General features: G+C 46.5%; 1 protein-coding gene across 4 annotated transcripts in view; it reads left to right on the top strand.

The window, feature by feature from the left end:
• Window positions 1-21,279, top strand: part of KANK4 (KN motif and ankyrin repeat domains 4) — a 65,043-nt gene that overhangs the window by 18,218 nt on the left and 25,546 nt on the right. Inside the window, exons 1-2 of one of the 4 annotated variants that reach the window (XM_078073042.1) lie at window positions 8,939-9,143; window positions 15,439-15,526. In XM_078073042.1, coding sequence (XP_077929168.1) covers window positions 15,511-15,526 — 16 coding nt within the window. In that variant the 5' untranslated portion in view covers window positions 8,939-9,143; window positions 15,439-15,510. Of the gene's footprint in view, window positions 1-8,938; window positions 9,144-9,852; window positions 9,943-10,220; window positions 10,335-15,438; window positions 15,527-21,279 lie in introns of those variants that run through there. The other 3 variants (XM_036091349.2, XM_036091350.2, XM_036091348.2) reach the window with 3 other exon arrangements.

The following is a 21,279-nucleotide window of genomic DNA, read 5'->3' on the forward strand; positions in this document are numbered from 1 at the left end:
ACCGTGGTCAAGAGCTTGCTCTCTAGAATCAGACACACCTCAATTTGAATTCCAGTGCTGCTGCTTCCTAGCTTTGTGCCCCGAACCTGTCATCTGTGAAAAGGATGTAGGAGCACCTACCTACTATGCTCAATTTGAAATTTAATAAGTTATCATTTGTACAATACCGGATAATGTCTGGCTAATAATAATTATTATTTATAATAATAACAATATAATTATTCTGATGATGATGATGCCTCAGTTTGGTCATCTGTAAAATGGGTGTGTCAGGGAATTAAAAATGTAAACACATGAATATTCAAAACTTCTCTGCCTGTGGAGACTTCAAGTAATTCCCTTCTAAGAAAATTTCAAGCAGAGTTTTCTTGGCTCTTGCCCCAGTAATGCAGATTGGGGTCACCCAATGATGAGAAAGCGCTGGACAAATGGAGCCAATATTGGGATTCCTGGTGATGAGGGGAGAGAGAGACTGGCAGAGGATGGGTGAGTAGATGCCAGAGGTGAGGGAGGTGAATGAGTGAAGAGCCAGGTGGAAGGGTTTAAGTAAGAGATGATGGAGAACAGAGCTCACTACTTCTGGAACAGTTGCTTTGCTGGAAATAGATGCTGAGAAGAGCAGAGATAGGAAAAGAAAATGTTAAGACTGCCTTGTGCTAAGAATGCACTTCCCCTTTGGTGTTTTCTCTAGAGACTGCAGTGAAGGTTTGGATTGCCTCCAATTCATTTTTTCCTACTTAACTGCTGTTTCTTTGAACACAACCATTGAGCTGAGGCCGAGCCATGAGGGGCCATTTTTACCTCGTTTATGGGGGAGTCATGACAGTGCTCTTCCGGGGCTGAATGGGGATGAGTAAAGGACTCATACGGAGTAGGTGCTCCACAGGTGTTGGTGACTACGCATCATACTTTCCTTGTGACCAGAGCCGGCCAGCGAAGGTCACCAACAGGAGTATGCACAGTTCACTGACTCTCTTCACCGCAATATGCCATTATCCCACATTTAACCTGGGACGCCGGCCACATTGTTTTTAAAGAAACCAATCGAATCAATTTGATATCCTCCAATACCACACTGCAGACCACTGCCATCTGCAGGAGGCTTATGAAGGAAAGCACTCGATCAGGAGTCTAGCAAATAGAATCTGACCTTTCCCCTGCTGTATGGTATGGACAAGTCATTGAGCCTTAGTTTCCCCATTAGTAAATGAAGATGATGTCCCAGGACCTGTTTTGTTTCTCTGCTCCCAGCAGTTGACAATCTGCAGGGGTGATTGAGCGCTTGCTACGTGCAGACCCCGAAGCATGAAGGAGGGGCCTTGCTTTACAAAAGCCCCATAATCGGGCTAGAAGAAAAGATGTGAGCATCTTTATTATATTTGTTGTTAGAGTTAATTAACAAAAGTCTGCCTGTGCTATGCTCCAAAGGCCCAATCATTTTGTGACATCTCTGAGCTGCTGTGAGTGATATAGACATGGGATGTGAATTTTGGAGACACTTTTTCTTAGTGACTTTACCCACATTAAAACAAAACAAAACCCAAACCAGAACAGTATATGACCTTTCTATATACTGCCGATGCTTCACTGCAGTAAACTCCATCTTCTTCAAGGAAAAACTGAAGTTGATGGGAGTTTCTAGAGCCCTTCCTCTCTCACTGTCTCTCTCTGGTTCATTTCTGATGATGCCCAGCGCTTACCCAGCTGCATGCTGCTGAGGCTGGGTGCTCCTTATCCTTGTCTGACCCATATCACATAGGCCTGCTCTTCCTTAGACAGTGCCTGCTGGAGGGGCAGGCGGGGCCTTGGGAAAGAATAAACAGCCTTTCAACTTGCCTGAAAAATCTGGAAACATCTCTGGTTCCACCCAGGTGTCTGGAGATTACTTATCAGGCTCAGTTTGGTTGAACTGACTTTCTTGAATGTGCAGGCTGTGCCAAGATAAATCTTCCTCCCAACCCGGGAGGCAGATGCCACAGCCCACGCAAGCCCTAAAGTGTCTGCACCTGCAGCCCATGTTCCGAAGCCAGGCAGATGTCTGTGAAGGCTCCCGCTGGATTCTGACCAGGGACAATGATGCTGAGAGCAGGGGCTGCCCAGAGAGGCTGGGTGCACCGTGGAGGGTGTGTCTGTGCCGACCCTGGAGATGCTTTCACTGAAGCGACCCAGGAGGAAGGAGGGGAGGCTGAATTCCACGGTTTACTCTAAGTTGTGGTTCTCAAGCTCTTTTGACTGTGGCGCCATTTAGCTAAGCACAAGACCCTGTCGCCCACAGAGCCCAGTGGCTCCTACTTTGAAGTGGGAAAGAATTTGCAGTAACAGTGGATAAAAGGGGAAGCGAAAACTAAGCAACGTGGTCATGCAGCAAATACTCAGAACAAAACAATCCACAGAAACTCTGGAAAGTAATCTACAAGCAACATAAATTAACAGAATAGAAGCAATGAAAAACCAAGCCAATGCTGAGGCTGTTTGCAGCAGTCAAGGGTCATAGGTGCAAACAGCTAAACCAACTCTAGCGAGCTTAGGTAGAAGAGGAGTTCATGAAAGGATGTCGAGTCACTCTACCACCCTCTCCTCAATCACGTGCCTGCAGCCCTTCCTCTCCCAGGGCACTTTGTTCCAGCTTGAGGTCTGGCCTGTGTGCCTCTACCTGGTGGGCACGGGTCCCATGCCTGGGTCCTAACTGAAATGGAGGCTGGCACCGCAAATTCTGGTTTCAGCTTTGGGGAGGTGCGACTCCTAAGGAAGGAAATAACCCAGGCATAGGAAGGGTGTTCACAAAGTGCTGGCTAGCCCAAAAACAAGCAACAAATATCTTCTGTATTAATAACAAAGCGTCCTCCAGAGACTTTTGGGAATTCCAGTTCTTGGCCTGTGCGCATACACGGGAGTTTTGCAGCGCTATTTAGTGAGGGATGGAGGTCACACTTCTTTGTAGAACAGAGAATTAATGTTCTCAGTAAACTCTTGTAATGAACTAATTTTTGTTTGTGAATGCCAAGGTTTATTAACTCTCAATAACTCACTTATGTTTCTAGTTCCTTAGAAAAATGAAATCCCATGTATGGATTTATTTTGGGGGGAGTGATGAAAATGTTCTAAAATTAGATTGTGGCCTTTTCAACAACTGGTGCTAGGAAAACTGAATATTCATATGCAAAAGAATAAAGCCGGACCTTAACCTTAAACCACATATACAAATGACCTCAACCTTATATCAAAGTCCTCCACCTTAAAGCTAAAACTATAAAACTTGTAGAAGAAAACGCTGAGGAAAATCTTCATGACAGTGAATTTGGCAGCGATTTCATGGATTGGATACCAAAGCACAGGCAACAAAAGAAAATTCAGATAAACTGGACTTCATCAAAATGAATAAGCTTTGTACATCAAAGGATACTATCAAGAAAGCAAAAAGGCGTCCTACAGAATGGGAGAAAATACTTGCCAATCACATATTTAATAAGGGGTTAATATCCAGAAACTGAACTACAACAAAAACAATTTTGCCAATTCAAAAATGGGCAAAGGACTTGAATAGACATTTCTCCAAAAAAGGTATACGAATGGCCAATAAACACATAAAAAAGATGCTCAACAATCATCGGTCATTAGGTCAGTAAAAATCAAAACCACCAGGAGATGACACTTCACACCTACTACATTTGCTAGGATGACTATAATAACTTTTTTTAAATGGGGGAAAAAAAAAACCCAGATGCTGGTGAAGATATGGAGAAATTGGAACCATTATACATTGCTGGTGGGAACATAAAACGGTACAGCTGCTTTGGAAAACAGTTTGGTGGTTCTTCAAAAAGTTAAAAATAGAATTACCATATGACCCAGCAATTTCACTTCTACGGGGAAGCAGGGATTTGAATAAATACTTGTATACCAGTGTTCATAGAAGCATTATTCACAATAGCTCAAAGATGGAAGTAACCCAAGTGTCCACTGATGGATGAATGGATAAACAAAATGTGCTACATGCACACAATGGAATAATATTCAGCCATAAAAAGAAATGAAATTTTGCTATATGTTAAACCTTGGATGGACCTTAAGACATGCTAAATGAAACAAGCCAGACACAGAAGGACAAATATTGTATGATTCCATTTATATGAGGTATCTAGAAAAGGCCAATTCATAGAGACAGAGAGTGGACTAGATGTTACCAGGGCGAGAGGAAATGGGGACTGTTTCATGGGTTACAGAGTTTATGTTGGAGATGAAAACGTATGGGGTGTATAAAGTCGTGATGGTGACACATTATGAATGTTTTTAAACGTCATTGAATTCTACACTTACAAATGGTTAAAACAATAAATTTTATCTTATGTATATGTATTTTTATTTTAGTTTTTTTTTTTTTAAAGATTTTATTTATTTATTTGACACAGAGAGAGAGACAGCGAGAGAGGGAACACAAGCAGGGGGAGTGGGAGAGGGAGAAGCAGGCTTCCTGCTGAGCAGGGAGCCCGATGCAGGGCTCGATCCCAGGACCCCGGGATCATGACCTGAGCCGAAGGCAGACGCTTAACGACTGAGCCACCCAGGCGCCCCCTTTTTATTTTAGTTTTTAAAGATTTTATTTATTTATGTGTCAGAGAGAGAGAGAGCACAAACAGGGGGAACGGCAGGCAGAGGGAGAAGCAGGTTCCCCACTGAGCAGGGAGCCCGATGTGGGGCTCGATCCCAGGACTCTGGGATTCTGACCTGAGCCGAAGGCAGACACTTAACAACTGAGCCTGTATATGTATTTTACCACAATTTTAAAAATTAGGTGATGGCAATGTTTGCACAAATCTGAGTATACTACAACTATTGAATCGTCCAATTTATAGGAGTAAACTGTATGGTATGTAGATTACATCCAAATAAAGCTGTTTTAAAAAAAATCCTTTCCAGCTCTGACAGTTTCTATGATCCATCCATTCTTTCACGTATTTATTCACTGATTCAAACATTTTTGTTGAGATCCTATCATATCAACTGTTCGGAATAGCGTGATAAATAAAGCAAACACAATCTCTGCCCTCCCCTCACTTAAAATACTATGGGTTTACAAAGGAATCATAGCTAACATTTACTGACTGTTTATTTTATACAGAGCATTGGCACAAACACTTTGCACACTCATTTCATGCGGTCCTCACAACCATGTACTTAGCTGAATAAGGAAATTTGCTCAAGGTCACAGAGCCAGGGTTTGAACCTGGTCTGCCCTACCTCAAAGCCTGTGCTCTTAACTATCATATGTGGCCGCTGGGTTCCAGCCACCTGGAATTGGGGTCTCCCTGAAGACCTGCCCTGAGGCCCATGTGTCAGGCTGCCTGATCTGGTAGCAAGGGAGAGTGAAAGATGAGGTGGAATGCCCTCCAGGAGGGAGTGAGTTTGGAGAAAAAGGCCTAAGTCAGGGGTATCTTGCATAGCCATTTACAGTAATCATTATAGAGCAGGTATAACTATCTTTTAAAAATGGTTAGGTGATGGAATTTTATTTCATTTTATTTTTTTAAAATTTTATTTATTTGACAGAGAGAGACACAGCGAGAGAGGGAACACAAGCAGGGGGAGTGGGAGAGGGAGAAGCAGGCTTCCCGCCGAGCAGGGAGCCCGATGCGGGGCTGGATCCCAGGACCCTGAGATCATGACCTGAGCCGAAGGCAGACGCTTAATGACTGAGCCACTCAGGCACCCCTAGGTGATGGAATTTTAAATATAAAATCAAATTCACAACTGAATTTATATTATTATATTAACAGCTAATATATTTATTATTTGTTGAACACAGCCTATATAGCAGCCTTGGTTCTAAGTGGTTGACATACCTCATCATATTTAATGCTCCAGGACATGTAGGGTGTATTACTCTTCCTACTTTACAAGTGAGGCAGCTGAGGCACAGAGAGGTTAAGCAATCTGTTCAAGGTTGCACAGCCAGTGGCAGAGCTGGGATTCCAGCCATGGCTTCTCGACGTGGAGCCCAGACTCTTAACCACCACAGAACTTGCCCTTTGGTTATGTTAAGATATACAAAGTAGTTGGACATGAGGTGGTAGGATTATGGTGACTTCCCACCTTTTTCCCCCCACAAATAGTTAATACTTTTATTTTCCAAGAATATATCATGATAGTGATTTTTTAGACCAAGAAAAGAAATCACACGTCTCTGTGACCTTTTCATCTTCTTACTTCACTGTTTTATTTGGTTGTGTTTGATTTGGCAGCTGCCTGTGCACGGGCACAAACGAAGCCCGGGCGGGGGAGGAGAGGCGGGCAGCGTGGCGGGAGATGCGGTGAGGTGTGATGCCACAGCAGCCCTGTTGGGGGCCGCTGCCCCGATTCGGCTGCAATCTTCCCGGGAGGGCATGTCCCCTTCTCATCACACCCTCATCCACACGGAGGATCTTTCTTTGAAGACATTTTCCCCCCGGAACTTGTCTGTATTGTTCGACGGTTAAGCGCGGTGCATACACTGAATTCGAATCTGGGTGAGGATCGTGTTGATACCTGGGCAACTAACTGCACTGAGCCTCAGCTAATGGGAATCACCGTACCACCCCAAAGGGTTACTGTGTGAATTAAGTTGGATGGTGTTTGGAATGGACCTAGGGTGCCTGGCACAGTGTAGGGTCAACAAAGAGTACGGCATTTGGATGTTATCTAGGTCCTTTTTGATTAATTCCTGTGGTTAGAAATCTTTCAAATATTGACCATCAGTGTTTCTTCTTTTCTGAGTTGCCTGCTCGGGCCCCTTCCTCATTTGTCCCTTGGTGTGTGGATTTACAGTGCGTTTGCATCAAGGACTGAGAGCGTTCTGGGAGGGTCTTTTTCCCTGGGGCCCTGATGCCTTCCATTTTCTGTGGGAAACACATTTCACTGGTTAGTGCAGGCTCCTCTCTCCCTGAAATTGGCCCTATTTCCTCCCTGAGAAATTTTCACCCGTTTTAGAAAGGTCAGTCTTCAGAACAGCTGATCCCCCCTCGGACTGCTACACCCCCAGGTTTCACACACGCATGATTTCTTTCCCCATCCATTTGAGTTGTGGTCCGTCACAGTGGCCGTGGCCAGAACCAGTCTGCTCAGAGAGGCTCTGTTTCAGTGGCATGCGTACCTAATGAGCATGCTCCCCCTCGACCCTGGGTAATCACATCAGCTGCAATAGCTGACCTTCCAGAGCAAAGTGCAAAAGCCTAAGGGACTGCTTAGATAAAAGGCACATTCTTAAGATAGTTTCATCTCCTTTTCCCTCTTGCCTAAATGTCCATCGTGCCTGACTTGGAGAGTCCACTCTTTTCCCTTCGTGGGGCAAACGGGACCTGGGCCAGAAGTTGGAAATTTCTAAACTGCAAAAGGAATCAGTGTCCCCTTGGCCAAGTGATGCTTGCCAGAAAAGTTCTTGTGGATAAATGTGTGTGGTCCTGGGGATTCTCCGGGGGGCTTGGTGGTAACATAAGATTGGCTACTATCTTAAGACCTCTGTCCGAGGGAGGCCTAGGGGTGGGGACATGCCTGTTTCCGACACATGGCAAGGCCCAGAGGCCATGGAAGGGGGTCCTCCCACAAGAAGCACAACCCCCTAGAGAGTTGTCGGGGTTTTCCATGAAGACCTTCGCTAAATGCTGCGTGGACAGCACCCACCCTGAAGCTTGCGTCCCGCTATGTGTGTGTCTCCTGCACTCACCTGCAGGCCCGGTTCAGGCTGCATAGCTGTGAGGAAAGGGTATATTGGACCGCGAGACAGAAAAATCTGAGTTTTAGTTGAGGCTTTGCCTTTTGTTAGCTTTGTAATGTGGGGAACCAACTTTGTTTCTTCATCTGGAAAATGGACGGTAACGTTCCTGGTTCTGCTCACCTCCTTGCCTGACGGTGGAGTGAAATGAGTGTGGGGGGCAAATTAGAAAGGTGTAAAAGAAGACTCTCTCCTCCTCTTAGAGATAGAGTGGTCAGCACAGTGTCTGTCCCAACATCTCAGGTGGAGCCCAGAGAGACGAAAGGGCTTCTTCTCTCCAGAAAGAAGTCTGAAGTCATAGGACCCGGTGAGATGGAGAGCTTTTTTTTTACTCCCAGTGTCCTGGTGAAATGATACATGCTTCTAGCCATTCTCTGGCCAGTTTGGAGGGGATGGTCAATGATCATTTTAATCTATCAGAGAGGCAGCTTGCTCCTTGGTATATTTTTCCACATAACCTCAGAGTTCAAGGTATATTTCTGATTTTTTTTTTAATACTGGTGGTTTGGCCTGTGTACTCAGTTAACACAGAAAAATACTTTCAGCAGTTGAGAAAAGTGTATGCTGCTGTCCCATAGCCTTGTCCCTCACATCCACCTGTGCCCTTCGGGAAGTCTCTTGACCTCCTTCTTGAACAAGATGCCCTAGAATCTTTTAAGGAAAATAAGGAGTGTGATCCAGTATAGTAGGAAAAACAGAATTCTAATCCAAGAATATTCATTTTAATCCAGAGTCACTCTAGGGTAAGCCAAGAGAAGTCATTTAGAGTCTCTGTCTCATTTTCTGCACCTGTACAATGGGGATGCTCAGTGGGGATGCTCATCCCCATCTGGCTGCCTCAAGTTGCTTCGAGGATAAGTGGGACGCAGAATGTCAAGTGCTTTCCAAGTGCACTGGGCTGGATGCAGGCAGCATTTCGGGGTGACACTCAGCTCTGGCATCAACCGCAGCGTGGGTTGGGCAGTGTCTGTGAAGGTCAGAGCTGCTCTGACATGTCTTACTGATGGAGCTTCATTTCCCAGGATAGCCTCGTTTGTCTAGGGCTCACGGAAGGTGAAGGGGACGAGGTCCCTATAATCTTTTTGCTAAGCCTGCATACAGGAGCCCAGATGTTCTCCTGGCTCCTTTTGACCACACCTACCCTGCTGTATCTCCTTCAGGTCCAGTTGTGGTGCTGGATTTGGAGAGCTTGGAGCCTCTGAGCGCAAGCCTCACACCCGCCTCTGCTCCAAAGAGCTGTGGCTGCAGTGGGTTGGCTGAGACTCTTCACAACGCTTGCCTGAGACCATCTGAGACCGTCCTCCTCCATAGCTGCCTTCTCGCTGGCTCCTGCACCTGCCCCCTGAACTCACTGGTCTGTGCTGCAGTTAGAAACCCTGCACAGAGCTGGATCCTTATAGTAGGTATCTCCTGGCTTTTCTCTTGCTGCCAGAATAGGGTGCATTTTGGTCCAGGGGCATCAGACTGTAGAGTGGCAGGAAGCAGAAGCTGCCAGTCTAGTCTGGGATCTCACTGGCCATTATACCTTCCTGCTCTGCCCCACTAGACTTCCAGTTACTGACCAGGGCAGCCAGCCCTGGGATTGCTTGCGGAAGCTTTGCATGGTTGTGGGGCCCCAGGAGGTCGGTGGAGGAGGAAGTTTCTAAAGCAGAGCCTGGAAGAAAGAGATGCACCCCTGGAGGGTTTCAGCTCCTAAGGACAATTTCCCATGTCCTCCTTAGGAACAGTTTTATTAATGAGCCGCCTGAGCTGCAGGGAGAGAGAAGGAAAAGCGTAATTAATTATGACCCCTCAGAGAAGCATCCAGAGTTGGGGCAGTCAGGGGAGGAAGGTGTGTGCTGTTTCGGTGTCCTTACCTGTGGCAGGAGCTCTGGGCACTAACTTTCCAATGAAGGACTTGAGCTTGCTTCCTCTTGCTGCAAGATCCGGGATCAGCTTATTGAGCACTGAATTCCTGCCTGACCCTACTTGCCCTCTTCCCGGGAGGGAAAAGGAAGTCAGTATTTGCTTTTCCAGCAAGGTCACGGATCACCTGACCAAAGCCTGTAACAGCTGGGAAGCCAGTGCTGCTATGCTGACACGCCCCCCCGCCCCCCCCCCCCCCCCGCCCCAGCCCTCAGCTCTGGTCCAGCAGCCAGCACCTCACTTTCAGCAGGGAGCCGCTCCAGGCGATGGCAGGGGGAGGATGCCAAGGCAAGGTAATGTGGTGATGATAGCTTTCCTCCCGACAGTTTGCCCTTCCTCACAAAACTCCAGATTCAGCTGCTGCATTGCAGGCAAATATGACAGACACTTGCCGAACGATATGAGAACGGAGTTCATGAGGTTGTGTCAATGTGCCATTTATTGAGAAGGAGTTATCTCTTTGTTTCCTGGGTCGCGGGAAGTGAGCCGGCTGGAGAACTCTGTAGGCAGAATCTTTTTTAGGAGTGCAGCTCCCCTTCCGCAGGTGTTCGGGCTTCAGCCCCTCGGGATGTTAAGCGGCACCGTCGGAAGGCTCCCCGGCACAGGGGCCCTTTACACTGGGAGGCATGGGGCCCTGGAATGGGCAAGCAGGAAGCGCTCATCATTTTGGCAGGATCTGTAAGAGGTACGGGTACATTGGTGGTTTTTTTTTTTTTTTGGTCGTCTTTTGGAAAGAGTGCTTTGTCTTTGCAAGTGATTGTGCAGGGATTGACGGGGTTGCTGTTTGGTGCACTACCTTGCTAAATACTTGACTTTGTAAGGTTGAATTCTCCAAGAATTATCGTGGCAATACAGCTGTGCTTGGAGCCAAGCTTTCCTCTCAAGGAAATGCAAGCTGCTATTTATTTTGGCATGCAGCCTGTTCTAGGATGAAATACGGCGTTTTTATTATTGCAGAATAAAGAGAGGTTTGAAGAGAATAAAAGTACAGAACTAGGTTTCAGTTTCGGGACTAAGTAAAGGAAGGTTTCTTTGTATTTGGATTTGAGGTTAGGAATGAGATTGTAAATGGCATCATAAAAGGAATAACTGCGGAGAGGGAGAGGGTGTAGGTCTACACTGCAGGAGTCGGGCTGGCTGGGGAAATCAGGACTGTTCCTAATGTGGCCTGGTAGTCACACGTGGGCTATCAGAGTGACTGCCCCTTTGGTGGATTTTGAACGGGCAGCCTCAGTCCCCATCTCTTCACTGCCAGTTGGCTTGGAGAGGGGGTGTGGAGGGATGAAGTCGCACAAACTGTCCTACCCCTAGGTAACTGGGTAACTTTGGATCGGCCACAGAGCCTCTTTGTGCCTTCGATGTCGTGTTTGTAATTCGGAGGTGCTACCATGAACTGAGTGTCTGCCACATGTTAGGATGTGGGGGTGTGGTGGTGGGGGGTGAAGGGGAAGAGATGAGTCCTGCAGGAATTCTGACCTTCGCAAGCTTACGGAGTAGGAGGGGAGAGGAGCGAGAGAAAGAGAGAGAGAGAAAGCTGTATATACTTGAGACATCTAGAATATGATGAACTAATGAGAGAGGCTGGGACCGAACGGGGCATTCTTGATCCTGGGATAAGCCATCAACAAATGAAAAGTTACATAACAACACCAGGTAGTATAAGGTTCTGAATACCGAGGACACAACCTAACGGCATTGAGTAATAAATTGCTTTATGTCAAAATTTTTAGTGCTTTAGAAGGTTGCAAAATTCCATTCGAAAGGGGACTTCTGCCCAACAAAGTTAATTTTCATATTCCGTTGTATTGCAGAGTAGCATGAAACACATCAAACATATACCCTTAGCTAAATTCTAAGATGTCCACCCCTAGGACCATGCCTGTGGCCCAAGTGCAGAAGGAGGCTGGGGTGGGTGAGGCTGCCAGGGGCAGGATGTGGGCCTGACAGTTCCCTCCTTTCCTGCCTGTGTCTAGACCTTTCCAGTGGAAGCTTGCTAAGCCCTCTTCTTCAGAGAGTTGGGGTGTCAGCTCCATTTAATTTCTGTAACCTTGCAATGATTGATTTTAGTAAAATTCAAGTCTAAGAGAACTATTAGAAGTCTCCATAGAGTTCTTTTTTTTTTTTAAGATTTATTTATTTATTTGAGAGTGGGGGAGGGGAGGGGCAGAGGGAAAGATCCTACAACCCTGAGATCTGACCCAAGCTGAAACCAGGAGTCGAACACTTAACCGACTGAACCATCCAGGTGCCCCTCCATAGAGTTCTTTTCAGTGAAATTTGACCTAATGTGTGCTGCATAATTATTTGAGGCCCTAGGATCTGATACATTAAGGGCTGAATCCTAACTCAAACCAAAGGCAGTGAGTGTGACTGAACTCTCTGAGGTGAGGTGAGTTTGTGTCAAAGATCCATCTGCACCCAGGTGGCCCCCTCTTGCTTAGAAGGAGCCTTGTTGCTTAGTGTCCAGTCTTGGAGAAGCAGATCACACACACCTTTGGCCAAGAGGCCTTACAAGAGAGTAGTTCTCCTTATCTGTGCCAGAAGGTGTTTTACACACACTTGTGGGAGAAGCAGAGAAGCATCAAAGTCAGGAACATTTCCTGCTCCCCAACCCCCCGCCTCCCCTCCCCCATCCCTCGGCTCCCCTCCCCCACCCCGCCGAGAGAGCTAGGGATCAGTCGTAGCAGTAGCATCGGACTGGGCAAATGTTTACAAATCACTTCCCAGGACATGACTGGAGTCGGCTAGACTTGAGGGCAAATCCTGCTCCAACAGCTGCTTGTTATGTGACTTTGGCAGGCCTGGAAACTCTCTCAGCCTCAGTCTCCCTATCTAAAAAATGGGGACAATAGTAATAATCTCCTTGGGGTTACGGTGAGGATTGCATGAGATAATTCGAGCATGTTAAGTGCTTTGAACTCTGCCTGTTGCTCAGTAATGATATGGGGTTGGAGGAAGAAGGGAACAGAAGGGAGAGGAGAAACCTATGATGATGGAGAGACAGGTGAGGGGCCGCGCTTAGAGTTCGTGCCCTCACCCTTCTCTTCCCCAGACTTCACCTTGAAGCTGCCAAGCCTCTCCGGCCCGCCAGCATCTGGGAGGCTCCCCCACCGCCTGCAGACTGCCGACCTGTGGCATTATCAGCTGCAGTGTCCTCTGCCTGGAAACCTTCTCTTGCTTTTCTTTCTTTTTAAAAAAAATTATCTTTATTTTTTAATTGAGATAACTGAGACATAATTGACATATAATATTGTATTGGTTTTAGGTGTACAACATAATGACTTGATATTTGTATATATTGTGAAATGGCTTCCACAGTAAGTCGAGTTAATATCTGTCACCATAGTTACGAACTACATAACACCATAGTTACATAGTTACAAACTATTTTTATGATGAGAACTTTTTTTAAAATTCCCGTCTAACACAGTGTTATATATTAGTTTCAGGTGTACCGTATAGTGATTTAACAATTCTAAACATTACTGAGTGCTCATCGTGGAAGTGTGCTCTTAACCCCCTTTATCTATTTTGCCCATCCCCCCACCCATCTCCCCTCTGGTAACCATCTGTTTGTTCTCTATAGTTAAGAGTCTGTTTTTCGTCTGTCTCTTTTCTTCTTTGTTTGTTTGGTTTCTTAAACTCCACATGAGTGAAATCATATGGTATTTGCCTTTCTCTGACTGACTTATTTCACTTAGCATAATACCCTCTAGATCCATCCATGTTGCAAATGGCAAGATCTCATTCTTTTTTATGGCTGAGTGATATTCCATTGTGTATGTGTGTGTATGTGTATACTGATATATATATATCACACTTATGATGAAGACTTTTAAGATCCACTCTCTTAACAACTTTTTTTTTTTTTAAAGATTTTATTTATTTATTTGAGAGAGAGAGAATGAGAGAGAGCACATGAGGGGGGGAGGGTCAGAGGGAGAAGCAGACTCCCTGCCGAGCAGGGAGCCCGATGCGGGACTTGATCCCGGGACTCCAGGATCATGACCTGAGCCGAAGGCAGTGGCTTAACCAACTGAGCCACCCAGGCGCCCTCTTAACAACTTTTAAATATGTAATACAGTATTATTAACTATAGTCATCATGCTGCACATTACATCCCTATGACTGGAAGTTTGTACTTTTTGACCACCATCACCCATTTCATCCACCCCGTCACACTCTGCCTCTGACAGCCACCAGTCTGTTCTCTGTATCTATGAAATCGGGTGTTTTTAGATTCTACAAACAAGTAAGATCATATGGCGTTTGTCTTTCTCTGTCTGACTTATTTCACTTAGCATAGCGCCCTCAAGATCCATGCATGTTGTCACAAATGGCCACGATTTCCTTCTTTGTCATGGCTGAACAATATTTCATTGTATATATTTACCACACTTTCTTCACCCTTTCATCCACTGATGGACACCGAGGTGGTTTCAGAACCTTTTCTTTCTAGCAAGGGCAAACCTCCCTCGCCTCAGGTTAGAACCTTCCAGATCTCTCCACTTGCTGCCTCCTTAAGCAGCCACACTCGCCCTCCTTCAGTCACACTTGCCCTCCTTCTCCCCAACGTCTCTCTACTCCAGCTCTATGCGGCATTCAAACTCAAGTACTTGTTGCCCCCAGAGTAGGTGAGGTACTTCGTGTTGCCATTCCCTCTGCAAGGAGTGTCTCTGCCCCTAGAAACCGGGCGTGCCCTTCCGGGCTCTGTCACACTTGCATAGGTAAAGGCCCCTATGGCAGCTCATGGAATGGGTTTGGAGTGCTCACAGAGAGGATACATGAAATTTTGCCAGGCAGATTTTAGACTTCCTCTCGTTTGGTGGACCACACATTTCCCAGCCCTCTTCCCCAGTTTACTTATTTCTTCCCCTTTATTCCATCCCGGGTTGTTGGAGGCCACCCCTCATCCATCTCTTACTCCCAGTTTTCCCCAACCCTTCCCTCATCCCCAGTACACTTTTCTGGTCCGGACTTCATTGCCAAGCACACTGGAATTCCTGAAACAACCCTGTGTCCACTGCTGAGGTGTCAGATAATTCACTGTTCTGATGTGTGTGGAGTTAGAATCATAAAAAGACCATTTCCTGGGTGATTTATTATAATGAGGGCAGGAGCCACATTGTTTACCATTTGAAGAAAGAGTCCTGGCAATGGATTAAAACTTTGGGGAGAATTTATGATCAAACCTCAAGGTATCCTAATTCAGTCTGGACGGTCTTCTGCCTGAATAGTTCCTGATGTCTTTGGAGCACCCAGCTTGAACTTGCCCTGCCCTGCCCAAGATTAGACATCACCTCTAAGGAATAGTGCCTCCTCAGTACTTGCAATGATCTCACGCCTGTTTTGAATCTCATTGGGATGTCTCAGATCATTTATAGGTACTCTGGTTCCAGTTTTTTCCCCCAAAATGGATTAGAATTATTTTACCATGACGGAGGGGAGTAAATTACAGCTTTTGATGTTGTGGAAGGAGTACCTTGCTAGTTGTCAGAGCTCTGGGCCTGGCTCTGCCCCCTTCACTAGAATGCTGAGAGGCCCCGCACAAAGCAATTAACTTCTGAGCCTCAGTTTCTTCGTCTGCCAAGTGAGGGGGCTGGGCCAAATACTTCCTTTGGTGTCGACCATCGCTAGCATCCTGGGAAGACATGCCCAGGGTCGGACACACTCTAGGAGGAGTGTGGAGCTCCTGGGCACCCCTGGGAGAAAGGCAGGGATGGGAGTTCTTTGGGGTGCTCTTGCCTCCATACTTATGCTAACTGTCCTTCTGTCCTTCTTTCTTTCAGGACTCTTCAGTGGGTTGTACAGACTTATCGGATGAAGAGTGCCTGAGAGACTGACAGTCTGCATTCCCTAAGATGGAGAAGACAGATGGTAGGCAGGCTGCTCTCTATAACCTGGTCTAAAGTGAGCACTTGGGTTGGAAAGGGATTGCTACCATAGATCCGAGAAACAGCCTAAGGGAGGCTCACAAGAGACATTCCCCACACAGATAGTGCTCGGAGACCCAAACTATGTGTTTCAGGTATGAACGAGAGAAAGTAGTAGAGGATGAGAATGAAGACTTCTGTAATTGTTGGACAGTTTTCTCATTTCTTCCAAGCACCAAGAAGGGAGCAGGATGCTCTCACTCATTACTCTCATTTTAAGGATGAGGAACTTGAGGTCTGAGAAAGAGGCACAATATGGTGAAAGAGCCTCCATGTATATCTGGGTGACTTCCTGTTATTTAACTCCTCTGAGCCTCAGTCTCCTCATGTATCAGCTTTGCTGTGGAACAAACCACTAAAAAACTTATTGACTTAAAGACATTTACTATTTCTGAAAAGATTCTGTCTGGGCCCTTTTTTCTGGTCTGGGCCAGCACGGCTGGTATTTGCTGGGCGTCTTCATGTGTTTGTGGTCTTCTGGGGCACTTAGCTGGATGGTTTAGAATGGCCACACTTACATGCCTGTTGGTTGACTCTATGTCACCTGGGGCACAGGTGATGATTTGGCCGTGTGTTTCTAACCACCCAGCAGGTTAGCTGGGGCCTATTCACGTGCTGGCAGAAGGGTTCCAAGCACAGCAAGAACAGACAAACCCCAATGTGCCAGCAGTTGTCAAGTCTCTGCATATGTCACACTTGCTGTTGACCCACTGCCCAAAGCAGGTCACAAGACCAACCTCAGGGTCTGTGTGGGAGGGGAGGGTCCAAGAATGGGGTATGATTGTGACTGTTTCTGCAAACAGTCTACCACACCTCGTTTATAAGCAGGTATTAATACCTATTCATACAGTTGGTAAAACACTAAATGAGATAACGCGTGCAAAGTTGTTGAGTAATACTATCTAGCGCAACAAATGTTTTCATGAATATTCCCCTCATCCCCTGCCCAGGAAACTTGCTGAAGGTCATAGACTAGACCCTGATCTCCTGACGACATCTTCTTCTTTTTTTCAAGATTTTATTTTTAAGTAATCTCTACACCCAACATGGGGCTCAAACCCATAATCTTACATTTTTTTTTAAAGATTTTATTTATTTATTTGACACAGAGAGAGAGCATAAGCAGGGGGAGCAGCAGAGGCAGAGGGAGAAGCAGGCTCCCCGCGGAGCAGGGAGCCCGATGCGGGGCTCGATCCCAGGACCCCGGGATCATGACCTGAGCTGAAGGCAGACGCTTAACCGACTGAGCCACCCAGGCGCCCCTCAAACCCATGATCTTGACATCAAGAGTTGCATGCTTCACCGACTGAGCCAGCCAGGCACCCCCCCCCCCCCAATCTGCTGACTTCTAATGAAATGCTCTTTCCAGATCACCAAATGTCAGGAAACGGGAGTGCCTATAATCCCCGAATCACATGACCCTTCACCAGCACAGGACTTAGGCACCAGACAGCAGCCCCAGCCCTGCGTCTTCCTTCTTTCCAAATGTAGTCACTGTATATTTCAGGAGTCTGCCTTTCTCCCCAGAGAGCTGCCTTTTCATGGAAGTGGTTCCATAGAACACCAGCTAATTCTCTTCATGCCCCAGGGGCCTGTCATTCCTGCCTGCCTCATTTGTCCCTGCTCAGCAACCTCAGCACTGCTGTGCTACTCCACGTGATTCCCACAGCTAGCTCAAGAAAGGGCCCCCCTCCCTTCAGGCACAACCGCCTCACGAAATAAAGGCAGAAGAGGGACAAGCTTCCCTCACTGTCTTGGCCTTCTGAAGAGGCTCATTAAATTCCCCTTCCTTCCCGCTGTGTTTTTGGCCACTTTCTCTATAGTTTCTGTTTTACCCGTTTCCTTCAGAAACCTAGTATAGTCTTTTGGACTTTTCTTTCTCGCATTAAATACCTCTGATTCATTAGCTCACCTGCTGAACTTCACTGTGTTCCTCAAGATAATCACTGTGGCATCTCCTTCCTTCCCTAGGCCCCTTCAAATCCCCTTTTCCTTGCGTCTGTGAGTCTTAGGCTCATGACTGTGTTTGCAGGTCATTTCCAAGGGTCTAGTTATCTGGCGTGCTTTCAGACCAAGACTCTGTAGGGAATCCTAGGTAGCTCTGAGCCTGTATATCTTACTTTTTTCTTCTCCCCTGACTCATTTTCCCAGTTCCTCCAGAATTATCTTCTTGGACTCTTGAGGCTGTCATTCTAACACAGAGCTAAATATTCCAAAGAACGAGCACACCCTCAGCAAATCCTCCCCTGCCCGACTCAGAACCAGCCCATCGTGCCTTTCTTGAGTACCTGCGCCATGTTCTCTCTATCGCATTCATGCTAACAACCACAACAACTCTGTAAGTTAGGTATTATTATCACCATGTTACAAATGGAGAAACTGAGGCATAGGGGAATTCAGTAATTTGCCCAGAATCACAGAAGTAGGAAATGACAGAGCCAAGATTCCAATCCAGCCAGTTTAGCTATGTGTTCGTTTATCTGATCAGAAGCTCATTTTGAGCAGAGATGGTCCTCTTAATTAATTTTTGCCCTGGCCCAATGCCCGGAATTCTGAGCTCCTTCATACCTGTCACCAGGTAGAATTAAGAGGAACAGAGCCAAATGTGAGCACAGGTCTGCTGGCATATCAGATCAGCTCCCTCATTCAAGGTCCAGCATTCCTTTTACACTGGGAGGAAGAAAAGGAACACAGTGGTGGGTGGCGGGTGGAGCAGATGTGTGTGTGTGTGTGTGTGTGTGTGTGTGTGTGTGTGTGTGTGATACCCCATAGTACTAGCTTAGGAAAGCACCTACGTAACCCATCATCTTGGATAGCTGTTCAGTCTCACACTCCTTTGGTTTCCTTCAATCTCCCTTGTGGAAGATTTTGCCTTTGAATCTGCTCTTTCTTATTTGATGCTATTCTTGTATTTGTGCTCTGGACCTGATCCCAGAGGCCACTGGGTAAATCAGCCTCAATTGAATTGAGGTAATAAGCAGATAAATAATGCAGCCTTTCCTTTAGGAGACTTCTCTGCCTTCCGGGTCATAAATCTGCTCTCTGCTTAACCTTAAACAAATATCTCCTCTCTGATTTGGCCTGTCTCTGTAATCCAGGAGGCTGCTGAGTCAACCAGGAGGCCTAAGAGGACAGCTGAGCATAGTCTGGAAATCTAACAGAGAGCAATAGCTCTCAGTTACTGAAATTACCAGTGTGCTTCTTTGGGGAAAAGCAGGTTGGTAAAAAAAAAAAATTGTGTGGGTGAATGGGAACTTATTTGGTGTTTTGGGGGGGCTTGAGAAGTACTCACTCCTTCCTGCCTGAAGTTCAGGTCCCTGGCACAGAAACGGTGGAACCCAATGAAGACCATCCCGTGGGTTGTCCCCTGCCATGGTCATGGTGTAACTGCCCACAGGCCCTGTGGCCTTACTGAGCATCGAGCCCGGTAGGCTTGATTGTGTCAGTGTGCACAGTGTCGGCCTGCATGTGTCTAGTTGGCCTCGTTTAGTTCTTTGGAAATAACTGTACTTGTCTAAGTACAGAGGGCCACCTGACAGCACGTGGCACTGACCGAAAGGAGAGATCTGTCGGGCAAGAGGAAAGAGGTCAGGCCTAGTGTGCCAGCACCTTTAGGGGAAAAGCAACCCCAAGAAGCTACCCCAGGTAGCACCTTCATTTGCACCTTTTCTTTAACTTGTCCCTTTCCCTTCATTGCTTTTAGCTTCTCTTACCTGGAGCATGTCAGGCGGCTCCCATCTGGTCTCAGGTCCTTTGGTTTGTCCTTCTTCCAGTCCTCTGCGAGGACACTCTTTGTGACACCACCATTGATTACCTGAAGAGTAGAGTCAAAGCTTGTTGGTGTGCATGCAAGCTGCTCATGATCTGGTTCTTGCTGACCTTTCCAAATGTCTCCTTCTCCTGGTTCACCCTTCTCTACCACACATCACCCGCACTTATAGAACCCCAGAATACTGTGGCATTCCATACCTCCGTGCCTTTGCACATTCTCCAACATGTGTCTAGAATCTGTCCTGGCTATTTATTGCTGCACTACAAACACCCCAAAACTCAGTGGCTGAAAATAAGAATGTATTACTAACACAGGTTAGCTGAGTGGTTCTCACTCGGAGTCCCTCCTGTCATTGAAATCAGATGAAGGCTGGGGCCGGAGTCATCTGAAGGTTAATGCCTGGCACCTGGGCTAGGATGGCTGGAACAGCTTGGGCTGGCAAGGCAGCTCTCTCCCTCTTCCCACATCACCTCTCTATGGGGCTCTTTGGCTTCCCCACAGTATGGCAGGTCTCGGGGAAGTTGGACTTTGTACATGGCATCTGACCTTCCACTGAGTGGAACTTACTGGCTTCTTACGACCTAGCCTGGGAATTCTCTCAGCATCGTTTCTACCATATTATTTTGGTCAAAAGAGTCACAGCCCAGCTCAGATTCGAAGGGGTGGAGAAAGAGACTCCACCTCTCAGTGTGGGATTCCCTTGACTGTACAGAGAGGGTGGGAAGTGATGGTGGCCATCTTGGAGATAAACAGCTACAATGTCTTTCACCCTCTTGTTCTGGCAAGTTCCTGTTTGTTCATTTTATGCCCAATCTTATGTCACGTTTGTGAAGTCATCCCTCTCCTCCCAAGGCAGAATTAACCTCCTGAAGAAACTGGGAAAATAAGTCAGGAAGGCTGTCTTTTGGGCATGTATCTGTTACCATCCTTGGCACACCATGTTGTACCTACTGGTGTTTCTCCTACTTGACCATACATTTTTTTGAGGGCAGGGCTGTACCTGATTTATGTTTGTGTCCTTAGGATCTAGCTTAGCAACCAACACATAGGTCTGCAAAAAAAAACAGTGGTTGAAGTGAGCAAATTGAATTACTACTATTTTGTAATTTTGCCCCTAGGGCCCATTACCCTTGGAACCAAGCAGTCAGTCAGTCACAGAGAATTTGTGGAGCTCCTCCTGTGTGCCCAGGCAAATCAGCTTCCATTATGGGGCTTCAGTTCTCTCTAATTTGTGTTTCCACAAAGACAATAACTACAATATTGAGTATATATGGATTTTCATCATTGTTCAAAGCACTTTATATGTATAAACTAATCGGTTCTCACAAGAATCTCACCTTGCTGTTAGTATTCCCACCGTATAGATGATGAGACATAGGGAGGCTAAGTAATTTCCCCAAGAGCCGAAATATAGACCAGGCTTTTGAATCTGCATTCTTGATCTCTCGCTGCCCACTATGTGCTCTCCTGAGCTAAGCATTTTGGGGGCATGTTTAACAGAATGTCACAGAGACAATAAGGGGGATTACATGAGAACAGACTGTTTAACCTGAACAAGAGGCTACTTGGAGACAAGTCCTTATGGATTCAGTCAAAGGACTGACTTGTCCTCAGCATCTCCTGCCGGAGTCAAGAAAACCACTGGTGCCTTGGCGTGAGGGAGAACTTTCTCACCACAATGTCCCCTGACAGTCTGGGCTGCCCTGAAAATTCATGAGTCCCACTTCTCTTGGAGGACGTAGGCTAATGTCCCTTTGACATGGCCCTTGTCCCTTACCACCTTTTATCCAGTCTGTGAAGAATGTGGTATTTCCTCACTTGACATGAGTTTTTGTTTTTTAAATATTTGTATTTATTTATTTGATAGAGAGAGATATAGTGAGAGAGGGAACACAAGCAGGGGGAGCGGGAGAGGGCGAAGCAGG

This window comes from Halichoerus grypus, chromosome 5, assembly GCF_964656455.1.
Source record: "Halichoerus grypus chromosome 5, mHalGry1.hap1.1, whole genome shotgun sequence".
Lineage (NCBI taxonomy): Eukaryota > Metazoa > Chordata > Mammalia > Carnivora > Phocidae > Halichoerus > Halichoerus grypus.